The 23,048-nt window shown below is 52.8% G+C and overlaps 4 protein-coding genes across 4 annotated transcripts; 2 read left to right on the forward strand and 2 right to left on the reverse strand.

The window, feature by feature from the left end:
* Positions 1 to 1,622: 1,622 nt before the first annotated feature.
* On the forward strand, positions 1,623 to 5,285 carry MAA_04376 (F-box domain-containing protein; the record flags this gene model as incomplete). The annotated part of the gene is made up of 2 exons (XM_007822374.1): positions 1,623 to 1,735; positions 1,808 to 5,285. 2 exons carry the CDS (start codon positions 1,623 to 1,625, stop codon positions 5,283 to 5,285), a joined length of 3,591 nt encoding a protein of 1,196 aa, XP_007820565.1.
* Positions 5,286 to 5,955: 670 nt separating this feature from the next.
* On the forward strand, positions 5,956 to 6,552 carry MAA_11205 (F-box domain-containing protein; the record flags this gene model as incomplete). The annotated part of the gene is made up of 1 exon (XM_011413185.1): positions 5,956 to 6,552. The coding sequence occupies one exon, from the start codon at positions 5,956 to 5,958 to the stop codon at positions 6,550 to 6,552; it is 597 nt and encodes a 198-aa protein (XP_011411487.1).
* A 722-nt stretch (positions 6,553 to 7,274) lies between these two features.
* MAA_04375 (uncharacterized protein) lies at positions 7,275 to 8,480 on the reverse strand (the record flags this gene model as incomplete). Its single annotated transcript, XM_007822373.1, has 1 exon — positions 7,275 to 8,480. One exon carries the CDS (start codon positions 8,478 to 8,480, stop codon positions 7,275 to 7,277), a length of 1,206 nt encoding a protein of 401 aa, XP_007820564.1.
* Positions 8,481 to 13,311: 4,831 nt separating this feature from the next.
* Positions 13,312 to 15,545, reverse strand: MAA_04374 (transcriptional regulatory protein pro-1; the record flags this gene model as incomplete). The annotated part of the gene is made up of 2 exons (XM_007822372.1): positions 13,312 to 15,190; positions 15,454 to 15,545. The coding sequence occupies 2 exons, from the start codon at positions 15,543 to 15,545 to the stop codon at positions 13,312 to 13,314; spliced, it is 1,971 nt and encodes a 656-aa protein (XP_007820563.1).
* Between the last annotated feature and the right edge of the window lie 7,503 nt (positions 15,546 to 23,048).

Raw genomic sequence — 23,048 nt, forward strand, 5'->3', positions numbered from 1 at the left:
TCCCTATCCGGAGTAGACGATCGGAGTCAATGCAAGATCAATTGACAGGACAGGCGGGAGCATCTCTGTAACGCCATGCCGATGAATGCTGCAAGTCTACTCCGTTCTCCGCACCAAGCTGGGAGCAAAGTGTTCGGCCGCCATCCAATCACACCGCATGCAAGTGACGCCCATCGTCAATTCGTCGTCGACAATTTTCCCTTCCTTCGTCCCCTCAAAGCAGACGGACCAATAAGCAGGCAGCTGACATGTACAATACCGGCCTCCCAGGACCCCGATTCTCCGGACATCAGCTTGCTCAGTGTCCGCACGCGTTGCAGTGGTTGTGTGGTTGCATGTTCCCGTCGTGCTCGTTTCCGCGTGTTCAAAACCTGGTGTGCCAAATATATCCCACCCTTCACGCAAGCCATTCGAATTAGCCGGACATTGAGTTTGGCCAGGCGGGGTCGACGGGATCAGCTCCATCAAATTCAATCTTGGCTTCTGGAAAATGTCAAGTTCTAAATAAAGACGCCTGCCATGGGAGCGACGGTGCGACCGCAATACCTGCAATCGCAATTTGCCACCACCACCAAGCCGACAGACGAAAGTACGGGTGGCGTGAGGGGAAGGGATATTGAGTGAATGAACGGTGAACGGTGAACGGTGAGCTGTGAGCTGTGAGCTGTTCAATCTGCTGTTTTGCCTTTTCGGGGCATCAATTGATTCGCCCAACCATCCACCGGCCCCAGCCATGACTTGACACGAAAATGGTCAAGACGGCAGAGTGACCTTGGAATTGCCACTGATGATGTACCATTGCACTGTGACTGCACGAGCACTTGGAAATGTCGTGACACATGCCAGCATGTGGCACTTCTCTGTCCTACGACAGGCGCTCACATAGATGGACGAATGCAGCGGCGGGAAGATGGCACCAAACTGGCAGCAATGGGGGGTGACACAAAGGGCGACTGACGACGTATGTTGCGAGCGTTCAATGCAGTCCATGACGTCTGTTTAGCTCGATGAAACAACGGCGCATTGCCAGTGGCGTCCAAGGTGCCCAAGGGATGGCATTGCTCGCACAGTCGTGAGGAACCAGTTGTTGATGTTTTGGCAAGATCAACCGGACATTTGTATCAAATCGGTCCAATGAATTGCTCTGTTCCAAGCGTCCGCCGACTTGACATATTGTAGACTGGATGGACTGGCACGCTGTCCCCTCCCTGCCGTAGCGGGTTGGCGGGTCCCGTTAGCAGCCCCAGTAGCCTAATTCGGCCAGCTGGCCTCCCTGTACATGCACGGGGCCGCCACCGCCTGGGCACCTGTTGTTCATCACCTCCTCGGTGCCAGGAATTGCCTTCAATCTTCTGCCACCAGTTGACCCGTTTGGGCCACCTTGTTCCGCACTGACGCTACCTTGACCTCCGCACACGGCAATGCCCCTTCGCTTCATACCTTCGTCTTGCCATTTTCCGGACTCCCTCTCCAACAAGCATCCGCGCGACGCCCTGTCAAAACCCTCTTGGAACACAATGTCAACCTTCTGCAGCTTCGCAACCTCATAATTCCTTCTGTGCCCGCATGATTGCCGCAATCACCCGCCTACCGCCGGCCCTGAGGAAGCATCTGACCTCACCATGGACGACCTCGTCGTGACAGAAGAGCGGCGTTCTAGCATCGAAAAGACACCCATCCAGATCGCAACCGACTCCGATGCCTTCCATCGACTTCCCGACGAGATTATCGAGCAGTAAGCTATGCCTTCCTCCCTGGCTCGCCGCCTCATCTGCTGTTGTTCCTGGAGATATTGACGTACCACAAGAATACTCCTCGCCGCGGAACCAAACGATTTCGCATCTCTGATTCTCCTCAACAGCAAGTGGAGAGCAACATCTCAACGCCCTCACCTTTACACACATCAATTGGCACAATGCCCGTCCTATGCAACCTCACATTCCCCGGTTCCCATCGCCGTAGATGATAATCTGCCCGCGCTTCGCCGCCTTTTTGCACGCGAGGTCAAACGAAATCTATTCGAATCTTATATGCGCCCCAAACGGACCTTGATAAAGTTGGTGTCCAATTCAATCAGCTCTTCATCATGTCCTGGTGGAGAGGGAATGCAGTTTGCCTCTTCACCCAGAGGCCAGCACCTTCTGGCATACAACTCGTCGAGAATTTACGTCATCGATGTCTGCAGCCCAACAGTCAACGTTAAACGGGAGTTCAAGATTCAACGACGACCAGCTTCGGCCTGCATTACTGATGATGCACATACCCTTGCTGTGCTGTCGAGTGAGATGCAGGTCGATATTTATGATTTGACCCAGTCGCCACCACATCGAGAGCACTCCCTGATTTTGGACAACAAACCACAGACAATTGCAATATCCGCTTGCGGTGCCGTCCTTGCTGCTGCATATGATGGAGGTATTGAAGTGTCTTCGTTGAAATCGTCCACTCTGGCGACAGAAAAGAGAGCCGTCAAGTGTGACGCGGTTGATGCCTTGGCCTTTTCACTCGACGGGACCCAGCTTCTGGGCACCACTGTAAACTCGTCTCCGCCGTGCACTGTTGTTCTGACAGCACCGTACTATGACCCTGGTAGTCAGCTGTTGGAGGAAAATTTGGGTGCCATGTGGACTACCTCGATCCTTTTTCCGAATACGAGTCGTGACTGCAGTCATGCCATATGGTTGCCCGATGACGAACATGGAGAGCCCGAGTGGACATTCACCTATGATCGCAGCTTCGAAACCTTTCGTGCCGTACGCCTCGACGATCTCCGAAATGGGACAACTTATTTCACTGGCCCGATTCCAAATGCCAAGTTGCAGACAAAGCTATTGCCATGTACTCTGCCCGCCACCACGTCCCAGGGAGAGCTGGTTTCGGCAGGGTTCCAGGGCAACGAGGTTTGGATTTATGGCATCCCCCAAGATTTGGACGCTATACCGGAGGCACCACCAGCAACTCGTGATATTACGTCGAATTCGAACTCTCCAGGACTAGGCAGGCATAATAGTACCCAAAGTAGCTTGTCCCGTCGCACCTCGACACGCGGCCAAGATGGTGCTGAAGCCGAACGGGTGCCTCAGTGGCAAGCTCTCTGCGACAAGCTGCGGAACAATCTAGTAGCTGGATTCAAGGTTACCGAATTAAGTGGTGTTGGCAGTGTCAAGTGGGTTGGAAACTTTGGAGAGCATTCCTCCCACGAACGGCTTGTGGCTACTGCCACAGGAGTCATGGGTCCAAGACTGGTGACGGATGAGGAGGACATCGACTTTGTTGATGGTGGACGTATTGTTTTGCTGGACTTTGATTACGGCCTCGTGAACGGGGAGACTGTAGAAATTACGATTGAAGTGGGAACAGACGGTGCCGAGCCACTGGCCGAGCAACGACGTGATTTAGAAACAGAGGTGGCCATAGTCCGACGAAGAACCGTTGCCCAGAGGCGAGGAGGCAGTGCTGCTCTTCTCCGAGCAGCAACCACAGCCGCCGGACGAGAGCCCCTTCCCTGTCTAATGCAACCTGGCAACAAGGCAGACGACAATGACGATGACGACCCGTTGGCTCCAAGGACGGTTGGACAACATCCAATCAACCGCCGAACCGCAGCACCGACTTCTCAGGCTGAGGAAGAATTTGCATCCATGGAGGAGCAAGAGGCTCTTGATGCACCCTATGCGCACGCTAGCCCTCGGTCCGGTACAACCCTTCGTCGGGCAGCTACGGCCGCGGCTGTGAATCGGCGACTGAATCCTCGCACGGCGGACGGCCGTCCCATCGAGTACCGTCGGGCAGACGGCCGTACCGAACATCCTCACGAGAGTGATGCCGACAACTGGGTGCCTCCTCCGCCTCCTTATCAAAAAGAAGACCCTGGTGATATGCCTGTCTTTATGCGCAGACCTCCGGTGGCGCCAATGTCGGCTACAGACGACTTATCAGAAGCGAAGAAATTTCCACATTCCGCAGGTAGTTCGACCAGCGAGACTCTCAATAGCTCTTTAACGTTAGCCCTGGAGCATCCGCCGAATGCAACTAGGGATGGGACTCCGTACAGGCGGACTCATCATCAGCATAACCCAAGCGAGGCTACGAATATCGACAGATTGCAGGTCTTGGATGTACCTCGCCCGAGATCTTCACCTTCTATGCTATCAGTTCAAGCAGACGACCTCTACGACGTGTCGCCGCCAGCTTCTCCACGCATATCGTCTGCGCACCCTAGCGAGCCCGCGGCGCCTCAGGATCAGATGCCGTCACCTACGTCTCGTGGAAATAGCTCAGCTGTAGCCTCTTTTGATACGGCCCCATCCCAGCAATGGACTGAGTTTCCCGCAGCGACATCAGTGGCTGCTCCCTTGAGTCCTGGCTCTAGCACTGGGCCTGGAGCTCGGCCCGGAGCGCCAATATTGGAACTGCATATCCCTTCATCTGCGTCGAATGTTGTTCCTGCCCCAGAAGCAGAGCCAGCTGTCAGGCGTCTGTCTAATGCCCGAACGTGGCCTAAGCAACTTCAGCCAGGAACACAGTCAAACATGGGCCCATCACAGCAGTTTTCAGGGCATCCCTACACTGCTCCGCCTTTGAACGCTACTTCAAACGATTTTGCAGCGGGCTCTCTTCCGCCCGCGCCGAGTTCTTCTCAGATTGCGAGCCTGAACAAGAGAATAAGTCAGGGCAATCCTCGCCGACTGTCGGGCAATATTTTGAATCCGCAGCTCTGGATGGGCAATGGCCGCAGTATGATTGAGCCAAGGGGCTCACCGTCGCAGAACCAGCCCCCGCCCATTTCTGCGGAAGAGGAAAGGTTTCATGTTGCAGAGTTTGATCGACCTCTCATCATCAGTACACCAACCGGAGTTTCCGGATCGCACGACCCGCCTGAGCGGCGAGGGTCTTCTGCACACGCAGAAACGCCTATACTTGCTCCCATTCCACGACGGCCACGACCTGCCAACTTCCCGAGAACGGGGGGGACTGCGCAACAGCTGGAGAATATTTACAATAACCAGCCTGCTGCGGCCTCATTGCCTCCTCATATGCGCTCAACAGCTAACGCCTTGCCCATGTGGATGAGAACCCCGTCAAACTCGTCGCGTAGGACGCCTAACAGCGTCAACAGACGCCGCAGCCGTGCGGAAAGAAGCGCAGCAAAGAATATGAAGGACGCCAAGAAGAAGGGGTGGATGCCGAAGAAGAAGAAGAAAGAATCCCTCCCGGACAGTGCCGGATGGGTTGACATACCCACTCCATCAAAGCCGAAGGAGAGCAAATGCGTCCTTATGTGACGATGTGCATGGCGAAGACATGGTTTTTGAGCGAGTTTTGCCTGTTTTTTTTTTTCCCCTGTCATATCAGGCTAACTTTTCATTTGTATGAGCAACTGGGCCTGGGGGGTTTGCCAACATGTTTGAAATAGGATTTGATTTTGGAACAAAGCTCGTGGTGTGGCACCACTCGTTATACACGGCTCGGGGATGGAATTGCAGGAAGCGGTTTTTGAATATCCATTGCATAGCGTCTACGTTGTTGTAGTATCATAGCCTGTCGTTTTACAATCAATGCTAGAAAGCATTAGTACCCTGCGCCGTTGGGTAATTTTTGCATGGTGATGTAGATGCTGGTGTGTAGCTGGTCATGATGCAAAGAGTCGGCGGTCACATACATGTGCAACTTGCTACCAGGAACATGGAATACAGATGCGGCCACGGACAATCTAACTCTAGGGGCTGCACATGTGCTTTCAAGCCGCAACTGGATCGGGAAGCTTCGAATTCGACGGCTCATGTCTATTGTAGCGGCTTAATCGACCCGACCGAAAGGCTTCGAATCTGATGTCAGCAGCTTGGCTGAACGCAGCTATCATCTTCTAGGCCCGCGCCATCTTGCAGCGTGCTTGTGTACACCTGTGGCAAGGGCAGGTCGCTTGCTATGGGACTTGACTTGACTCTGGTCAGAATGCCTACCGCGGACACACGATGCGCCTCGACGGGCGGGCGCAACCCAACGGCGCGAGGTGCGCCACGGCGTCTGCCCCAACGGCCGCCAAATGTCGGGTCCGCACCACCGCGACCTACGGGCCCGTCGCCGTCGACATGTCGGGTCCACGGGTCCGGCTCGCCCGGCAACAGCGTCGCCTGCGACCAGAAGGGTGCAGATGGCGAGCGGCCTTGTCGACGCCCGGCCTCTCCGCCGGCGGGCAACCCGACGTACCACGTTGCCGCGCGCAACAGAAAAGGGGTCGGGGCACGACTTGACGTTTCTCGAACGTGCGCATCCGACACGAGCGCCTTGAATCTCGTCGCGGCCGCGACTGACCATGGCGAGGGCGAGCCAAGATGCGCGCTCTGGTCAGCGACGCCGCGCGAGGCGGGGTGTCGTCTGCCGGCGCGCGCGTCCGATGGCGCATGCCGGATACCAGGATACCAGGCTGCGCTGGAGGACCCCGACCTTGGTGTCTGCCCGGTGCTGCTGACCCGGCCGATGGGCCTGAGCGAGCTGGTGCTGAGCAAGACCAAGGTGCCAGCGCATTGTGCTGGGCCGCGCGGGCCATGATTACCTGAGGATCTGAGGCTGCCACGTCTTGGCGTTTTTGAACAAGCTCGAAGACGGCGCCGCGTACTATTGACTATTGACTACAAATGGTGAAGTTTGCTTCATGGATGAGTCTGCGTGCCATCGATGCGCTGTTGAAGTGGCAACAGTGAACACCGCGAAGGGTGCGTCAATACTCGGTTCGCAAGCAGACATTTCCCTCCCTGCAGGACTGAACCTGGGCTCAAGGGGTTTCACAATCAAAAGGGGTCTCATGCAAGCTGCACGCCATTGTCGACTTTCAAACAATGGCCTTTCATGGAAAACCACAGACAACTCGCCTAGCCATGCCGGCACGAAAGAGGCCTTTGCGCCGGGGAAAAAAAAAAGACTGCTTTCATCACCAAGGACGGAGTGCCCAACAAAGAATCCGTGTCTACATCCTGCACATGTGTGCAACCAACAACGTCTATTACTATCGGGAGTATCAAAGAATTAGAAAAGAAAAAAGACTGACTGCCCAACACGAGATCCCCAACTCCAGTCCAAAGACAAACGAAATTTCGATGCAAATGGCTCGTAATTTTCTTCACCTGTTCATGTACATTATGTATTGCCCTTTATCGCACAGCCCCTTGTCAAATGTCAAAGCCGGCATCACTGGCCACTTGCATGCTTCCGTCTTCGTCTTGTTGTGAAGGTGCCACAAACTCTCAACCTTTCAAGGCCGGCAGACGTATTCATCACAAGTTTGGTGTCGCTCCGGGAACTCGTAGTCTCTGGCTTCCAGGCACGTACCCCCCGTTGCGATGAACACCGCTCATGTCTGCTTGGTCCATCAGGTCGCTGAATGTTGTGCCACGGTGATTACGGTGGCCGTCGTTGCTCACCGTGTCGGGGTCGGCAAACACATTGATGCTCTCCCGGCTTGGCTCATCATAAGCGTCTAGTGTCGAGATTCTGCGCGACTGCGTGTGTGTGCCTCTCATTTGCCGAATGGGTGGCAGACGTGCGCCGACATGTCCCGTTCGTGCGTTGCGATCATCCTCGGATGTCAAGGATGATCGTGACAGGCGCGATGACTGAAGAGAAGGGTTAGGCGAGTAAAATCGATTAGGTATACCCGAGTGTGCGTTCTGCGTCTGGCGCTCTGGTAGGCCTAGAAACCGAGAGCAGCGGTCCATGAAAGAGGGTCCCTTTGGTGGTGGTGGAGTGTGTTCTTCCTTTCGAATAAAGTCTACACGGCCGGCTTGGTTATTTAATATGGGTGGAGAAATCTCTCTAAATGGCGGGGACTTGGGAGATTTTCTCGAACGGCTTCGTACGCAGAGGAATATTATTCCTACCAGGAGAATAAGCGCGAGACCACCGCCAACCGCCCCTCCAATGATGGATATCTTCTCGGCCCCGAGAGAAGATGAATTGTCTTCTTGGCTCGCACTTGTTGAGGTGGCCGCGGCTGCTTGCGCTGTTGAAGTCGAAGGTGATGTAGCTTCTGGCTTGGCCATAGGCGTCAATGTTGGAGTCATGCCTGGAGGCGCTTTGGACTGGTCCGAGTCCTTGGTGCACGACGAGCTATCCGCCGAGCAGGTATACCCGAAAGGGCAGCAGAAATTGCTACCACATGTCGGTAATTTGGCGCCGTGCGCCGTGGTTTTTATAGGAGCGTCTGGATGTAATGTCGGGTCTTGTTCGGATATGTCGCAGGTGATGGGTTGGATCTTGGTACACGAGCTATCACTCGGACAGCAAATGACTGTGGTATTCCCTGCCAGAGGGACGCAGTTACTGCTTGTAGGGCAACACAACCCTTCCGAGAGACCCTGCGACGTACAAGATGCTCTGCCGCTTGCTGCGCAAGTATCGCGAGCGAATAGTGCCGGGGTTGGTTTTGAAGACACGACGCCTGCGAGAAGCAGGAGCCGAAGATGAGGAGGCAATCTGGCCATTGTATATTTGAAAAGTAATTTTTCTTTCTGAATATAGCCGAAAAGGCGATTATTCGTTGCAGACAGCGGGCAAATACGTTGGTTTGATGACGAGGTGAAAGTTGCGGATATGCTGGTGGTGATAATGATGTCGCTGAGGGGGGGAAAAGCGTTGTTGTATAGCACAAAAGTTGAATAATAAAAAGACAGAGGAAAGAGCCGTTAACAATGGTGCTACGATATCTCAATGATGTTCAGTTCATGAAATGCTGCATCAAGAGTCCTGCTTGTTCAGCAGTGGTACAGACAAGGTGGGTGGGCAGACGAAAGGCCATTCACTAGAAACTGGTCAGTCAAAGGACAGCGGGACCACTGCAGGACACATGCATGGCGAACGAAGAAGGCAAGAGTTCAAAAATCGTGAGACCAAGAAGAAAGGCCCAAGGAGTCATGCGTTCACTCCAGCTGCTGCTACTGTCCATTCCTTATTTTTGCCGCCGCCGTCACTACCACGTCGAAGCTCTTGAATCTTGCCCACACCCGGCCGTCACGGGCTCGCCCACTGCAATCGAATCGTTCACAGCTGCGCATTATGTTTCCGCCAGTTCCGTCGTGGCCTCCTGGCCTCCTTTGATTCTTGGCTAGTGTTCAGTCTCGCAGGCGTTAAAACCACTCGGCCACCGATTGCGCGGCAAGTGTGTCACTGAAGAGACGCCGAACAGGGAGACACGGCATGAAGGGCAGCCAAGAGCCAATTTACAGGTTGGGAAGAAAAGGTTCCGGGTCGTCTGACGGGGCGCTGGGGAAAAGGCAGAAAAAAATCGACCTGGTCGAGAATATCGACTGGACACTGAGCGTCGGCAGATTTCGCTTGCGACACGATGGTGCCTCAGGACAGCCGAGTCGCTGCCAAGCGTGTGAATTGATTGGCCAGAGATGAATGAGTGTTGGTGCAGGCGGTTACGGGCGATGGCGGGAAGGCGGGAAGGCGGGGCATCATTTGCTGGCGCTTGCCGATACCACAAACACAGCAACTGCGGGTCAGTGCTCCTGCCATTTCTGCCATCTGCCATTGTATTCTTGCCTTGTTGCCTTGGTACCTGCTAGCTGCTGGCTGCTGTCGGCAGTCACGCCCAACAAACGGCACCGGTACTCCGTACTTGCACATGAGTCTGCTAGATCTCAAGTGCTCCGCCATCAATTCATGCTGACCTGCCAAGTTTTTTACCTGCTGCCCATGCTGTGCTGCCTCATTCAATCCGCATTGCCGTACATGCAAGCCATCGCCTCTACAAAACAATAGTATTGACGGCTCGGAGATATATTTGGGACCCTACAATACGACGGCCAGGGACAATTTATGCCACCACCTATCCTCAGGCTAGCCACGCTCATCCACTTTTGTCCTCCTGTCAGCTTGCAACTCTCGTTTTGCATGGATGGACTAGAATACTCAAGAGTACCATAGCCCACGGCAGAGTGTGTTTGCCTTCCAACAAATACATACCTAGGTACTCCGCACTGACACGCAATAGCAGATGCTCAACGTTTTGTCCCCCGCTTTCAAACATGGTCGAGCTGTCAAGTGATGTCAATATCTCCATGACTTGGGTACGGAGTCTGTCACCGCAAGACGACAATAACACTACCCAACTATAACCAGGTATACCAGACATTGCATGCATGTACGGAGTAGTACCTGCTTAGTAGGTGGTGCAACCACGGTGCGGTTACATCCATATCACCTCGCCTCAAGACGCTCAACACGCCACAGACCCCATGTCTTTCCCCCGCCACAAATATTTGCCAACTCATTCGCATTTCAACCAAGAAGCGCGGCACAGCGCCTCATTTCAAGGCCGGTTTCTACATGATGGAGGCCCAGCCTTCCATTGCATGCCGAACCTGCTGCTCGGAAATAGCAGACAATGCCCAAGATGCCGCCCCAACGATGCATCCCGCCATACAGCAGCCCACAAACACATGTCAATGGTGCATCATCCTTGTCCGGCCCCCACGCCAGCGCCGCGAGTAACGGTGCATTTTCATCAAGCTACCACTTCCAGATGGCATTGTTGTAAAAAAAGACAAGTATTACTCCGTAGAGCAGCTTCACTATCCTAGATGAGGCGGAGATATCTGCTTCTCTGCTCGCTTTTACCGTCGTACTCTTTGATCCTTGCCATGTGCTACTGAGTGAGCATTGAGTGCGGCTGTACACCTCGTCATCATGAATGGAACGCAATGTTATGATGGTCAATGCCACTTGATACAAGAACCAGCAACATGTCATCTGCATGACGGGATGAAGGCTGCCCAGTATAGAGTCAGCCAGACTGCCACTGTTATCTTTACAACGTCAGAATCGCGCCTCCAGAGCAGCCCATGCAATTGTCCGTACGGAGTACTGCGCCTCGGATTGCCCAGTGTTGCAAAGTTTGGTAGCAAGTCAGCACGCTGGCCCTCAGCTGGCTCCAATCTTCCCTGTCCCCAAATGCTGCTTTTGCATGTCTCCTGACAAAGCCAGGCATCATGAGACCAGACACCATCAGCCTTAGCTTGCCAGACATGCAGCATCGCGAAGCCACTCACCTGCCGAGATGGCCTCGACGCCAACCCGCATCGCCTTGATTTCTGCCCATGGCCATCGTCATTTGGGTCTGCAGAAATACCACCACGCTCCGCGTCACCCGCCACCCCCAGGTCCCGTCCCCGCGGCATTGTCCCATCAATGTGCAAACCTCCATCATGCATCTCAAGCAGCCATCAGTCCTTGGTTGCGCCGCACCGCCCGCTACGAGGCCTTTCCCCCCTTCGTCCTGCCCAGCAATTGCGTCCCTCTCGCCCTGTTCGACCTCAGCTAGGAGCATTTGTACTGGATTCCGCTTGAACCAGCGGCCATAGCTTCTGTCCTCTGTCCTGTCTGCCGAGGACGTGTCTACGCTCACACCCTCTGCAGGCCAGCTGCCACAGTTCGTCGACACTGTCTTGCAAGCCCTTCCAGCAATTGGTTCCCCAGGGTGCCGTGGGACGCGACGTATCGCCTTTTTGTTGGGATTAACATGTTCCCAGCACCGCCATTTCCCCCGACGTCTGGGCCAAGCAAAAAGCTGCGCGGGTCGGGCAAGCTGCGTTGCAGCGAAGCCGTTCGGCGTACAAAGCACAGTAGCACTTCCCAGACAGCCGTGTTACATGGTCGAAAGCTAAACCGTTCGGCCATGAATTCCGCCTACGCCACGCCACAAGCCCGTCGCCTGGGCCTCTTGTTAACGAAAAAAAAAAAAAACACCTGTGCTTTCTGCTTTCTTGTCCTTCTCTTTCTGTGCGAGTAAAAGAGACAGATGACAAAGAGCCATACACAAACCGCCGGGTTACGCTTCTTCGTCGAGTACACGATGATTGATTGACGTGCTGCGGGAGTAGCCGTTTTGTGAAGACGAGACTTGATTCCGTGTTGAAAAGCCCCATTGTTTTGGCGGGGGTGTGCTCGCCGGTACTCCGTACATTGTAAAAGCCAGCCAAAAGGTTTCATCTTCACAGCACAAAATGCTTTGCCCGTTCTGTGGCGGGCAAAGTAAACCTTGATTCTGCTGCAATACCGCAGCTGCCTGCTCCCGTAGCCTGTACATGCCTCGCGCACGCTCGGGGTATTCCGCACAATTCACGACCCGATGAGCGGGGAGATGAATGAAGATAGTAGGAACAAGGCGTCGGGCGCACGGCATCTTCATCTCACATCATGGCGTTGAATTCGGAGAAATCTAAAGATAGCCCTTATCCTCTTCCCTGTACAACGTGAAGCCACGCGCATCGCCACCCACTAAATAGACTTTCCGCTTGGGCTTTTTTACCCGTCAATGGAAGCCAGGAACGCACAACATGGCAGTAATGGACAGTGAGGATGTTCATGTAACGGTCGATGGATTACGTCGGTCAGACCAAGTTGATTGCCGGTTCCGTCTGTGCAAAGACCATCTCCGATTCACTGTTTCAAAAAGACACGAACTTGTTGGTTATTGGTATGGGTATTTGTATTCATTTGCTATGTACGGGATGGTATTGTCCTCCTCCTCTTTCAGCAGCCCTCAACGGGCTGCATGTGCTGCCTTGCCCTGTCCCAATGATAACCCCCAAATTCCAAGCCAGCCCTGTACGCGGGGGACTAACGAGTGATGCCTGCCAGAATTGTTTCCCTCTGGAACCAAGAATGTAAATGTCCTCAAAACCCAACAACGGCTAGAAAAAAAACTGCAAAGGGAAATCAAACAAAAGCATCATGCGTGCCTCCATAATCCCAGATCATAACCAATCGTCAATTCATCAAGTCCCGTCTCTCCCCCTAACCCCGTCATCCACGAGTTGTTCCAAGTGTTGAAAATGTTGAAGAAGGCTTCTCTGTTGCTTCTCTCTGTAAAAAAAAATGGTGTGACCCCGGTAAGCCTCGCGGCGTCCTCTATGTAAAGTCCCATGCCAGTAGGGTATATTGTAAAAATCAAGGTGGCTGCGAAGCCAAGAACGATGAACAGAAAATGAACAGAAAAAATAGTCATGATTGGACAAGAGAACAAAGGTGTCTGAGGCAATCGATGCAGTAGCCAGCAGACATGCAAGTGAAGAAACAAGTTCCAGTCAAAGGAATCCTGCCTTTTGGTCCACACAGACGTCAAAGGCAGGCGCAACAAAAAGGAAATGAGAAGAAGACAAGCGGCTAGCGGACAGAAGTGAAATTCTGCTTCCAGTCTTGTCTGAACAAAAAGCGTTTTGACGACCCTTTTCCAAGAAGACCGGCTACTTTGAAAGGAGGCTGAATTCACGCCATGCCATGCAGCTGCGGACATCTAGACAAGGCATTTTAAATCAACAAGAAGTCCCAGCCCTTTTCTTGCATGATGTCACGCCAGTTGACGTACGGCTGCATAATCTCAGACGAGCATGATCCAGGAGTCGCAACCTGGGTCAAGCACTCAGTTCGTCTCCATACTTCTCTGACGACCGTCACCATACGGCCGAAAGCGCCGCACATGGCGTCATGACCAAGCAGAGCGACGCGCTCTTCGAAGAAAGATCGGAAGTTGCTTCCAGGCAAGCTTACGGACCCCGCAATGAGGTAGACCCAGACAAGGCTGCGATCGTATCCCTGTGGTCCAGAGGGGATGAACTGAAGTGTGGTCGTCAATTTCTCAATTAAAGCTCGAGGAGAAGGTTGGCTTGGGCTGAAGCCAGGAATTAAGCTGCAGAGATAGATTCGAGCAGCAATTCGGAAAGCCGAGGTAATGTTCTTGCAGAGCTGCTTGGGTGACAAGATGCCACTGGCATTAAAGGGCATCTTGGGGCCGGTATCGCCGACTTCGGTGAGAGTGAGCTGCTCTCCCAAAGCGGACACGTGTTGGCAGAGAGTGTAGTCGTCCATGCCGTCCTTTTTGAGGGAGTCGAGGCAGGCAATCTCAGAGATGAGGTACATGACCCGGTCCTCGCAGCCCATGAGCTCGCGGAGCCCGAGCTGGGAGTTGACAGGAGACAGGTGCTTTTCCCGGTATGTGTGAGCAAAGGTAGGCGAGGTCCCCTGCATGGTGGCGCCGAGAATGTCAATCCAGGCCGTCAGTGTCATGTTGAAGGGAGTCGGTCCAACCTGGCCAGCAGGGTCGGACACGAGCCGGGGAAGGTCGAGCTTCTGGACAAGGCTGATGGCAGCCTGGAAGTGCTGGTGCCAGGCGATATCCAAAAGGCCATCATCAAAGCGGCCAACAATGCACTGGAAAAAGATGAGGCCCAGAGTAGCTTCTAGGATCTGCTGGTGGTTCTCGTCACGCTTCAGCGACTCGCAAAGCGAAAAGATGGTGGCATAACGGTGCTTCATGATATCCTCATCAATGTCCTCGGCAGGCAGGTTGGCGTGGGTCTTGAGGTGCTGGGCGGCAATACTAAGGCAGCAGTTAAGAAAGACACCATTGGACTGCAGGGCAGGGAGAATCAAGTCGGAGCCGACCGACCCGTGCTGGTTTGACTCCAGGATAGGGAAGATGATGGGCAAAACATATTGGATGAAGTGGTCCAATAGAAGCTGATCGCTTTCCTCCAGCTCAATTCTGAATTGCTTTGATCCGTTTTGTGAGCCGTGCGCAAAGTCAAAGAAGTTAACATTGAGTGCCTCCTCGGCCATCGACTCCCGTCGCTCTTGTCGAATGTGCTCGGTCCATCCGTTCTCGAATTGGCCAGACGGTAGAATGGTTCCAGGAGGAGGGGGAGTCTGGTAAGTGCTGAATGTGGCCACATGGGACTCCCTGAGCGTGGGAACATCATTGACAAACATTTGTCGCTCCGTCTTGACATCAACTTCATATGGAGAGTAGCCATTGAAGACGTAGTCGGGGTGTAGTTGGGCGTTGTATGCGGTAAACTCGGATCCATTGGGCGGGCTGTTGAAGTTGAAACCACCAGAGTAATGGGAGTCGATGGAAGCAGACCTTGTGCGATCCATGGGGTCCGAGAATGTGGCCGATGTAGGCACCGAATGCGACAAGCCCGGAGGCGGGCTGACAGAGGTGTGAACTGAGCTGGAAGTCTTTTCTGCCAACTTCTTGCGCTTGATGATGCCCTTGATGTCATCCTTTTGCTGTCTTCGAGCATCATTGTTGCTCCACCAGATGGGTCGCTTGTATTCGCATAGTAGCCCAAGGTGTTTGCAGGCAGTGCACGTCGGTGTGCCTTCATCACACTTCTTTCGTCTTAATCTGCAGGTATAGCAGCCTGTTGGGGAAGAAAAGAAGAAAAGACTGTTAGCTTCAAAGCGTTCAATTGAGCACGAAATGAGGTTGCGCGGTGCATAGAAAATTCACGGGCAAAACAAAGATGGAGAAAAACGGCAGACAACCAAAGAAAGGGCAAGAAGCGGCCGTTGCGACTCCCTCTTTTGTTGTTGGTCTCGTGTAAGTGAAGAAGTGGGTAAAGTGAGGAAGGTGCGTGTAAGTCGGACTCGGCATTACCTGTTCTTGACCTGCGGTGCATCTGCGTCTTTGACTTTGATTTTGTGTTTCCATTGTTCGCTTTTGAAGCCGGTTTTACTTTTGTACTCTGCGCAACTGTCATTTTTGCAACTGCGTCGGATGCTCCCTTGGAGCAGTTGCGATAGTCGGGGGGCGAGGAAGGCATTTGTATGGTACTGGACGTGCTCGATGCTGTGTGAGAGAGCTACCGAACAGGGCAACCAAAGAGCAGCAAGAGAAGCTTGCAGGGATCAATTGATACGGGGCGTGTGTTCGGAGGGGGGTGCCGTGAGTGAGAGCGGAGAAGCTACCCTGCGGGAGGGGTGCTTTGGCACAGTGCGGGCGGGATTACTGCACCGTAGCTCTAACTGCGAATCCAGAGGCTGGATGGACAACCAGTCCGTTCCGTTCGTAGTCCAGGGTTGGTTTTTCCCTCCAAGTCAACAGGTCCCCGGCGTCGATCCGATAATCGACCGTGGAGCGAGCTTTCCGCCTGATTTCCCTGCTCCTGGGTGGCTGACCAAGACTGGTCTCGAAATTAGCTAATTATGTGTCGCGTTGCTGGAGGCTGTTATCAGTTCCTGAGTGGTCGAGACGTTGCGGTCGACTTGTCGTATCAGACAACTGTGTGCACACAGGCTTTGCCGTGTTTTTCTGTTTTTGGGACCAAGTGATTCTCCTTGTCCGTGCAATGAATGACTGGTGTCAAGCAAGTCCGGCTTGCTCTTGACTGGAGATGGCGCTTGAGGGCAGGAGAAGATAATATTAGAGTCTCGTCTTATTATGTTTGTATTGAGTGAGGGCAGAGAGGACCCGACCAGGGGCAAAAGAGAAAAGAGGGTTAAATGAAAGAAAAGGCCTTTTTGGCAACACTTGGAACTTCTCGTCGTCTACACCAGGAAAGAAAGAAAAAAAGGGCAAATTAATGGGCAGTTGAAGGACGGCCAAAGGCTTATATCATGGTCGCCATTCGCACAGCCAAGGACGACATGTTGGCCAAGTTGACAGCCGGTTCTATTTCTGTTTCTATTTTTGAACCACACACTAATTGGGCCGTCATTCCACGGTTTAAAAAAGAAAGTGAGAGAGTCTGCGCTTAGAGAAACCAATGAGGGGGGCCCATTTTCGAGGCCCGCCCAGGATTGGCATGTTCGCCAGCCCTTATGCTCTGCAGACCAGGGTATCACGTCGAAAGAGGAAAGTCACGCAGCTTGTTTGCTTGCAAAATGCCACCCACCCTGCTTTGCACGCACATGCAGTACATGCATGCGCCTTCTAGTTCCGCCCGCCAGCCGTAAACCGGATGTAGATGGCTGGCAAAGGCCCGTGTCTACGGGTGCGAGTGTCTTCTGCTTTGGAATCGATAGTCGTTCAACGTCGGAGCCGGCTGGACCATGATTGAGGGGTCATCGGCTGGTCTATTCGCCCGAGGTCAGGCCTCTTGGCCGTGGTCTTTGCTTAATGAATCGCATGCAAGTCGGAATCAGCTGTGATGCGTTCTCATCATCTCTTGTGTACGGAGTACTCGGAAGGGCCATCATGGTCAATGCCTCTTCAGCACGGACGGTCCAATGGAATCAATGACACCAAGTCAGAGAGAGATAGTATCTATGTATATACCGAGTAGCTGTGTTGCCAAACTTAAAAACTCCATGGCAAATAGCTTGACCTTCCACCAGCTATGTGCCTCGTAGTTGGTCATGTCGCAAACACATTACAACCCAAATGAGCGGCGTGTTTTCGCCGCTGTTTTGGTGGACAGGTTGAGCTGTATGCAGTTGCAAGGCTTCGGATGTCATAGTCAACTGTCATCTAAATGGACATCTGCAAAGCCCCATGTCGGCCCACGCAGCTCTCTCTCATCTCTAGAGTACCACTCCGGTCGGTTAAGTGCATAGATGCATCTTCACCTATTCGGAAGTTCGAGGTAGCATGTTGGTTGATCTCTGCCCAAACTTAACGGTACACCAAGCAGGGCCATGCGTGCTAAAGCAGTAAAAGATGTGATGTCTCGGACTCCAGACCAGGGCCACCCGACATGGTCCTCCCCTCCCCCCTCCTTTTTCTTCTTCCCCCGGCACGATTGATTCCAGGCCGTGTGGGCGACATTTTTTTCATTCCAGGAGTCCTGTGGCTCAATATACGAGCCTTCAAGGTACCAGAAAATCTCTCAGCACCAAACCATGTTCCCGGGTTGCCCATGGCCTGATGCCTGCCATCATGACTCCGCGTGAATCCGCTCACGCCGAAGACCTAACTTTCTATCACCTTATGAATGGAATTAATGTGAAGCCCGAGCCATTCACAGTCATGCTTGAAAGAATGGAGGGCAAAATAGAGACGGTACAGAAGATTGTTGGCGGTGTGAGATGTGGATATTCGATCCACGGTCTGTTCCCTTGGAGCAGCTATCCGAGAGCGGCGAGCCATGTCTCGGGCAGTCGTCGAGCAAAGACGCCATGTGTGTATGACAAAAGAAAAGGCAAGTCTTTTTCCCTTCTCAATGAAGGTCTCGTCAACTCTTGTGCTATGCATGGGATGGAGCACGGAACAGGAAGAGCTTGGTGGACATGCCAAAAATGGAGCATGGTCTTTATCGGTGCCCTGTCCTAGATGCAGAAGCTCAACAAATAAATGCAGTTGACCAAGGGCCTCGACGGCCGGCCACCGACTTACAAGTTCAACAGCCGAATTGAAGTGACTTGGAAAGTCACGGCACGCTGTGCGACACAGCGCACACAGGTACATGTCCCGTCTGCATGTACATGCTCCGTACATAGCAACGTGCCAGCAACGTGCCGCTAGACGGTATTGCTCACCTCGTCAGCTCTCCGTCCTGTAGGAAACTGACGAACCAAACAGAGTCGCATCCGTGGCGGCATAGTTTTGTCCCTTGGGCATAGTGCGCATTGGTGGCATTCGGTGAGATGCCATGATTCAACGTTGATTCGCCAGTTGCATGTGACGAAAAGCTGGCTCGTGCAGAAGCGGCAGGGGCCGCGGGACCAACCGACAATAGCGCTGCCATCCAGCAAGGGTCTGGGCTTAGGCGAAGAGGCACTTGGCCATCAAGATTGGCTATTCTCTGCAGGACGCTAGACATGGGGACAGGGGATTCAAGCCCCCATGTGTCCAATGGCATTGGCGTCATGGCGCGCTAAAGATCCACCCCCAGGTCATAGTCAACAGACTTCGACCGCCGAAGCCAGGCAAGCGTCCGTGCCATCTACTCCGTTGGACATGTCTATGTATGTCTGTCTGTACGTGCGGAGTCGGCAATGTCATCCAAGGCCCCCGATGGGGGCTCTCGGAATCTTGTTTCCGTATCGTGTCGTGCGTTTCTAGTAACCGGCGATTATCGTGGCTATAGCGGCCATGATGGTCTGGATTAGGAAAATGGCTAATAAAGGGGAAGAGGGGAAAAAAAGAAGAAGAAGAAGAAGAATGTTCCGTGAGGACAATCGGCAGAGCTAGTGAAGGAGAAGGAAAAGACAAAAAACAACCAGCAGGTGCGCCGGGAAGGAAGGAAGGAAGCAGCAAGTCTGGAGGTGGGACCACGTGCCTCCCCGAGACGGCGATCACCCAAACACCAGCCCTCTTCAACCATTCTTCATCGTCCTCTCCAGCACCTTGAATACGCCGTCCAGCTCTGCCTACGCACAGGTTCTTGTCGCCCTTCTTTTCTAGCCTTGTGCTTCGGCAAACAGACTTTGACGCCTGGGCGCTTACCGAAACGCGACAGCTGCCAAAACAGCCGACCTGGAACCCTCTTGAGTGCTTCCGTGCACAACCTGCATCCCATGTTGACTCGGATATTCTGCTCCAATTGACCCCTCTTTTAACGTGGTATTTGGGCTAATTTTGGATCCTTGTCGCCGTCGCCGTCATTTGTCTCGCGGCCGGCGCTTACGCCATGTTCGCAATGTTGGCGGCCCTACGTTATCTCGACGACGGCGCTAACAATTCTGAGTCTATTTTTAATTTAGCCCAGATTAACCACATGTCCTATTGTATGTACATACACAACTTGGTATTTGGGTCGCTGGGAAAACTATAACCTGAAATGGGGCCGGTCACCGGTGATGGTGCATTACGAAAGCTGGGGAAGGCAACTAAAGGTGAAGGTAAGCGAGATAAATGGTCAATGCTCCCAATATACCGCCTACGTAAAGGCATTATTAGCACTTGCATCAAGTTCAACTTTGTTCGCAATCCGGCAGCTTTGTCTTTTTCATCATGTCTTGACGGTTAGACATGTTGCGCAATGTTTGCTTGTGGAAAGCTGGGACCATTCCACGAATTATCAAATCCTTCTTCGCCAATCAATGTCGGTCAGTCGCATTCTTCCAGACACACAGTACATTGACGATGCGTAGATTGGCCCAACTTAGAGCGGACAGAGCGAAACAATATACGGAGTAGACGGGAGGCGGCGTTCGCATGGTGGAGTTGGCAATAGGCGGATGCCGTGCTCGTCAAGCGCCACTGCTCACATAATTAATATTGCAAGTACACCCTAGGCCTAGCAGGACACAATGCTCGTGACTATTTCTTTCCAACTCTTTTGCCTCGTCTTGTTCTGAGATTACATGTTCCCCGGTCCAAGAATCTCACGGTTCGTGATGTCATGCAGTCGGCCGTGGACCCATTTGCCGTCGGCGTCGAGACACACCGCCACAACAACTGTCGTACATGTTGAGGTTCATGCAAAGCCAGCCTTAGGAACGGTTAAGCAAAACCCATCGTGCAGCGCCCACAGCTCCACCCATGACGAAGTAAAGCTTTGCCATGGTGGAGCGTCGGGAAATCGAGCCGGTTGTGCAAGCTATGTAGCCATGAACCAACAACCTTTATAAGTGCAGAGTACCCGGTAGTAGTTGAGCAATGCAAGATGAAAAAAAAAACACTCCATGTCAAATACAACCAGACCATCAAGGCCCCGGTACAGTGTCACCACAAACGCATCATGCAAACACTCAACCGCTCCAGATTTCTACCCTAAATCAAGGGGCTCAGGAGAGTTCTGTGTCCGCCCCCTCCCCTTCCTCCTTTTTTAAAGCATCGGACACATTTGATCCCAGCCACCAAAAAATATCATGACTTTTTTTCGTCTTCAAGCCATGAGATGGTAGGGTGCAGGCCCCGGCGTTGCAACAGCCATGGGTCCCTCTGTTGGCGCAAAATGCAGATCAGCCGTCGGTCAAGCATTAATCCATTGTGAGTAACCTGGCTTTTTGCTCAGCCGGATTGGACCTGGCTTAGGTGTACATAAGCTGCCGCAACCACGATGTGGGAAAGGGAAGGCGATGGTAACGATGCGCCATGTTTGTGATACTGCACTACTAGTTCAGTCTCAGCCGCTGCTAAAGCCGGCTCTTGTCTTAGAGTTCCAAGCCTGTGTTGCCCTGTAGAAACGGTGCCGATTTCATTTCTGTGTTTCTATTCCATTCGTGTCTTAGGCCAGTGGTATTATAACATCGCACAGTCTTTGACGGCGTATTGATTCGAGATAGCGTCGGCCGAAACTCTGCCCCAACGCCATGAGCTCTGCATGTCATCAACAGAGGGGCAGGGCTCGGACGCGGATAGCGGCATTAGCCTGAAGCAACTGAGCTACCCTTCAATTTTCGACTTTGACGAACCAAGACTAATAATACTAGTTCGCGAACCGCAATGAGGAGCCCAGAGAACTGTGTTGTCATTGACACGTCCCAGTTACGCAGTAGGACGTGATAACTTCGACCCCGCATTCATTTGCCATCCATCCATATCCATACAAAGTCTGTCCAATTGAACTTTGCTTTGAAGAGTCGTTAGAATCGACAGGGGATTGTTGTTTTCGAGAACCATGATATACTTGTCCCTGTTACAGTTTCCAGGTTCCACAGGAGCTTCAATGTTCCGCACTCATCACAAGTCAGTTACGGAGTATACCATACGGAATGGCCGGTGTTTTCATAACGGCCGAAGCCAGAAGCCGCGACCTGCGCTGGGATTTCCGCTTTAGTTCCACTAATTGGTCTGATCACCCGGCTCATCAGCAGTAGTCCGGGGATGAGACATCTTCTGTGCAGCGTCTTCTGCCACTATCTTACTCCAACCAGCCAGGATCAGTAGTGTTGCGCCATCGCACACTGTGCATCAAAGCAGGGTCCAGGCAACTCACATTGATCGTCTGCACACCCCTTCCCCCCGTTAGCCCGCTCTTGGCAACTTGTGCAATATGCTAGGGTATATTGCTTCCCCAAATCTCATGGTCTTCAAACCCCTTTGCTGAAAATCGTATTTCCACGAATACCAGCGGGGGGATGTCCGTCCACGGAAGTAAAAGAAAGAAGACCTGCCAGTGGGTTTTACATGGCATCCCTGTCATTACGGCTTCGTCGAAATTTTCGCAAATCGATTCAGGCTCTCAACGGAGTGTGCGGCCCGGCACCTTACGAGCATATCGGCAACCCGAACGTGCTGCTAGAGCCATGGCAAAATATGTGGCTGAGAAGCTGGCTTTCTCACCCGTGTCCAACTTGCCATCGTAGCTTGGCAGGTGTCGCTTGCGAGCCCGGTTTCCTTCTTATTCGCCTGTCAACTTTTGTTCATGGTACTGCTGACATTGACCGCCTTCTTGCCAGCATACTGACCAGAGACAGACACGATGCACAGCAGCAATTCCTTGATCTTCGTGCACCTGACCATTTGTTGTCACAAAAGGTCTCGTGGCAGGATGCCATCGGCCGAGACTTGCGTCTTAGCTGGTCGAGAATCCAAAGAGGCGGTGGCATCCCGAAAACTCCACATGAGCCAGCATTGCTCTTCCTGCTCGTTACAATCTCCGCGTCTCAGATTCCGCAGCGATTAAACTATCACGCCATTGAGTAAACTGTTAACAAGGGCATGGCCTCCAAGTTCTTTTGTCGACGGACCAGGTTTTTTGCAGTTGGAAACATACCGACTGGGGGATCTCGTCTCCTGTTAAACAATTGGCCAAGTAATGAGGGGTACCGGTAGTATCCACGATGCTTCCCGTTCGACCAACACATGGTCGTCCCGAGAAAAAAAAAAGCAAGTAGAGCCCCCAAATTCGGGGGCTGGTGTCTTCTACCGTGTTGTCCGTACTGGTCGAGAGCGGAAACAAGTGCGAAGCTGCAGAACATTATTGCTGCGGGAACAGCCGATGGTTGATAGGAGGGCGACGAAAATGTACTCCGTAGCCTTTCAACAACCCCAAGCCATAGCAATACCATTAACCAACGAAGAGTTTCTGGGAATGCTGACCATGGCTGGCCGACAGAAGTAGCACTTTGAGGGTTCTTTTTTTTTTTGCTCTGGTCAAGTCAGCAACTGTTACTGATGACCGAGACCCCAGACGTGAATATAGAACACATCACATCACACCGTGGCTATTCTTCCATACGAGTACTCAGAATGGCAAGTGCTCTTTTGTCGGTGAGCCAATGCCGTGAGTCACGGGTAGTGGATATGGTAAATAGTGCATCGGTTTTAATGCCAAAACCCTCCCCACTTGAGTTGGTGACACTTTGATAGACAACCAAGGCGATGGAAAGATTGATGATATTGTAGTCGCGGTCGCGGTCGCAGTATTCAAGAC

This window comes from Metarhizium robertsii (genome assembly GCF_000187425.2).
Source record: "Metarhizium robertsii ARSEF 23 chromosome Unknown MAA_Scf_5, whole genome shotgun sequence".
Taxonomy (NCBI): Eukaryota; Fungi; Ascomycota; class Sordariomycetes; order Hypocreales; family Clavicipitaceae; genus Metarhizium; species Metarhizium robertsii.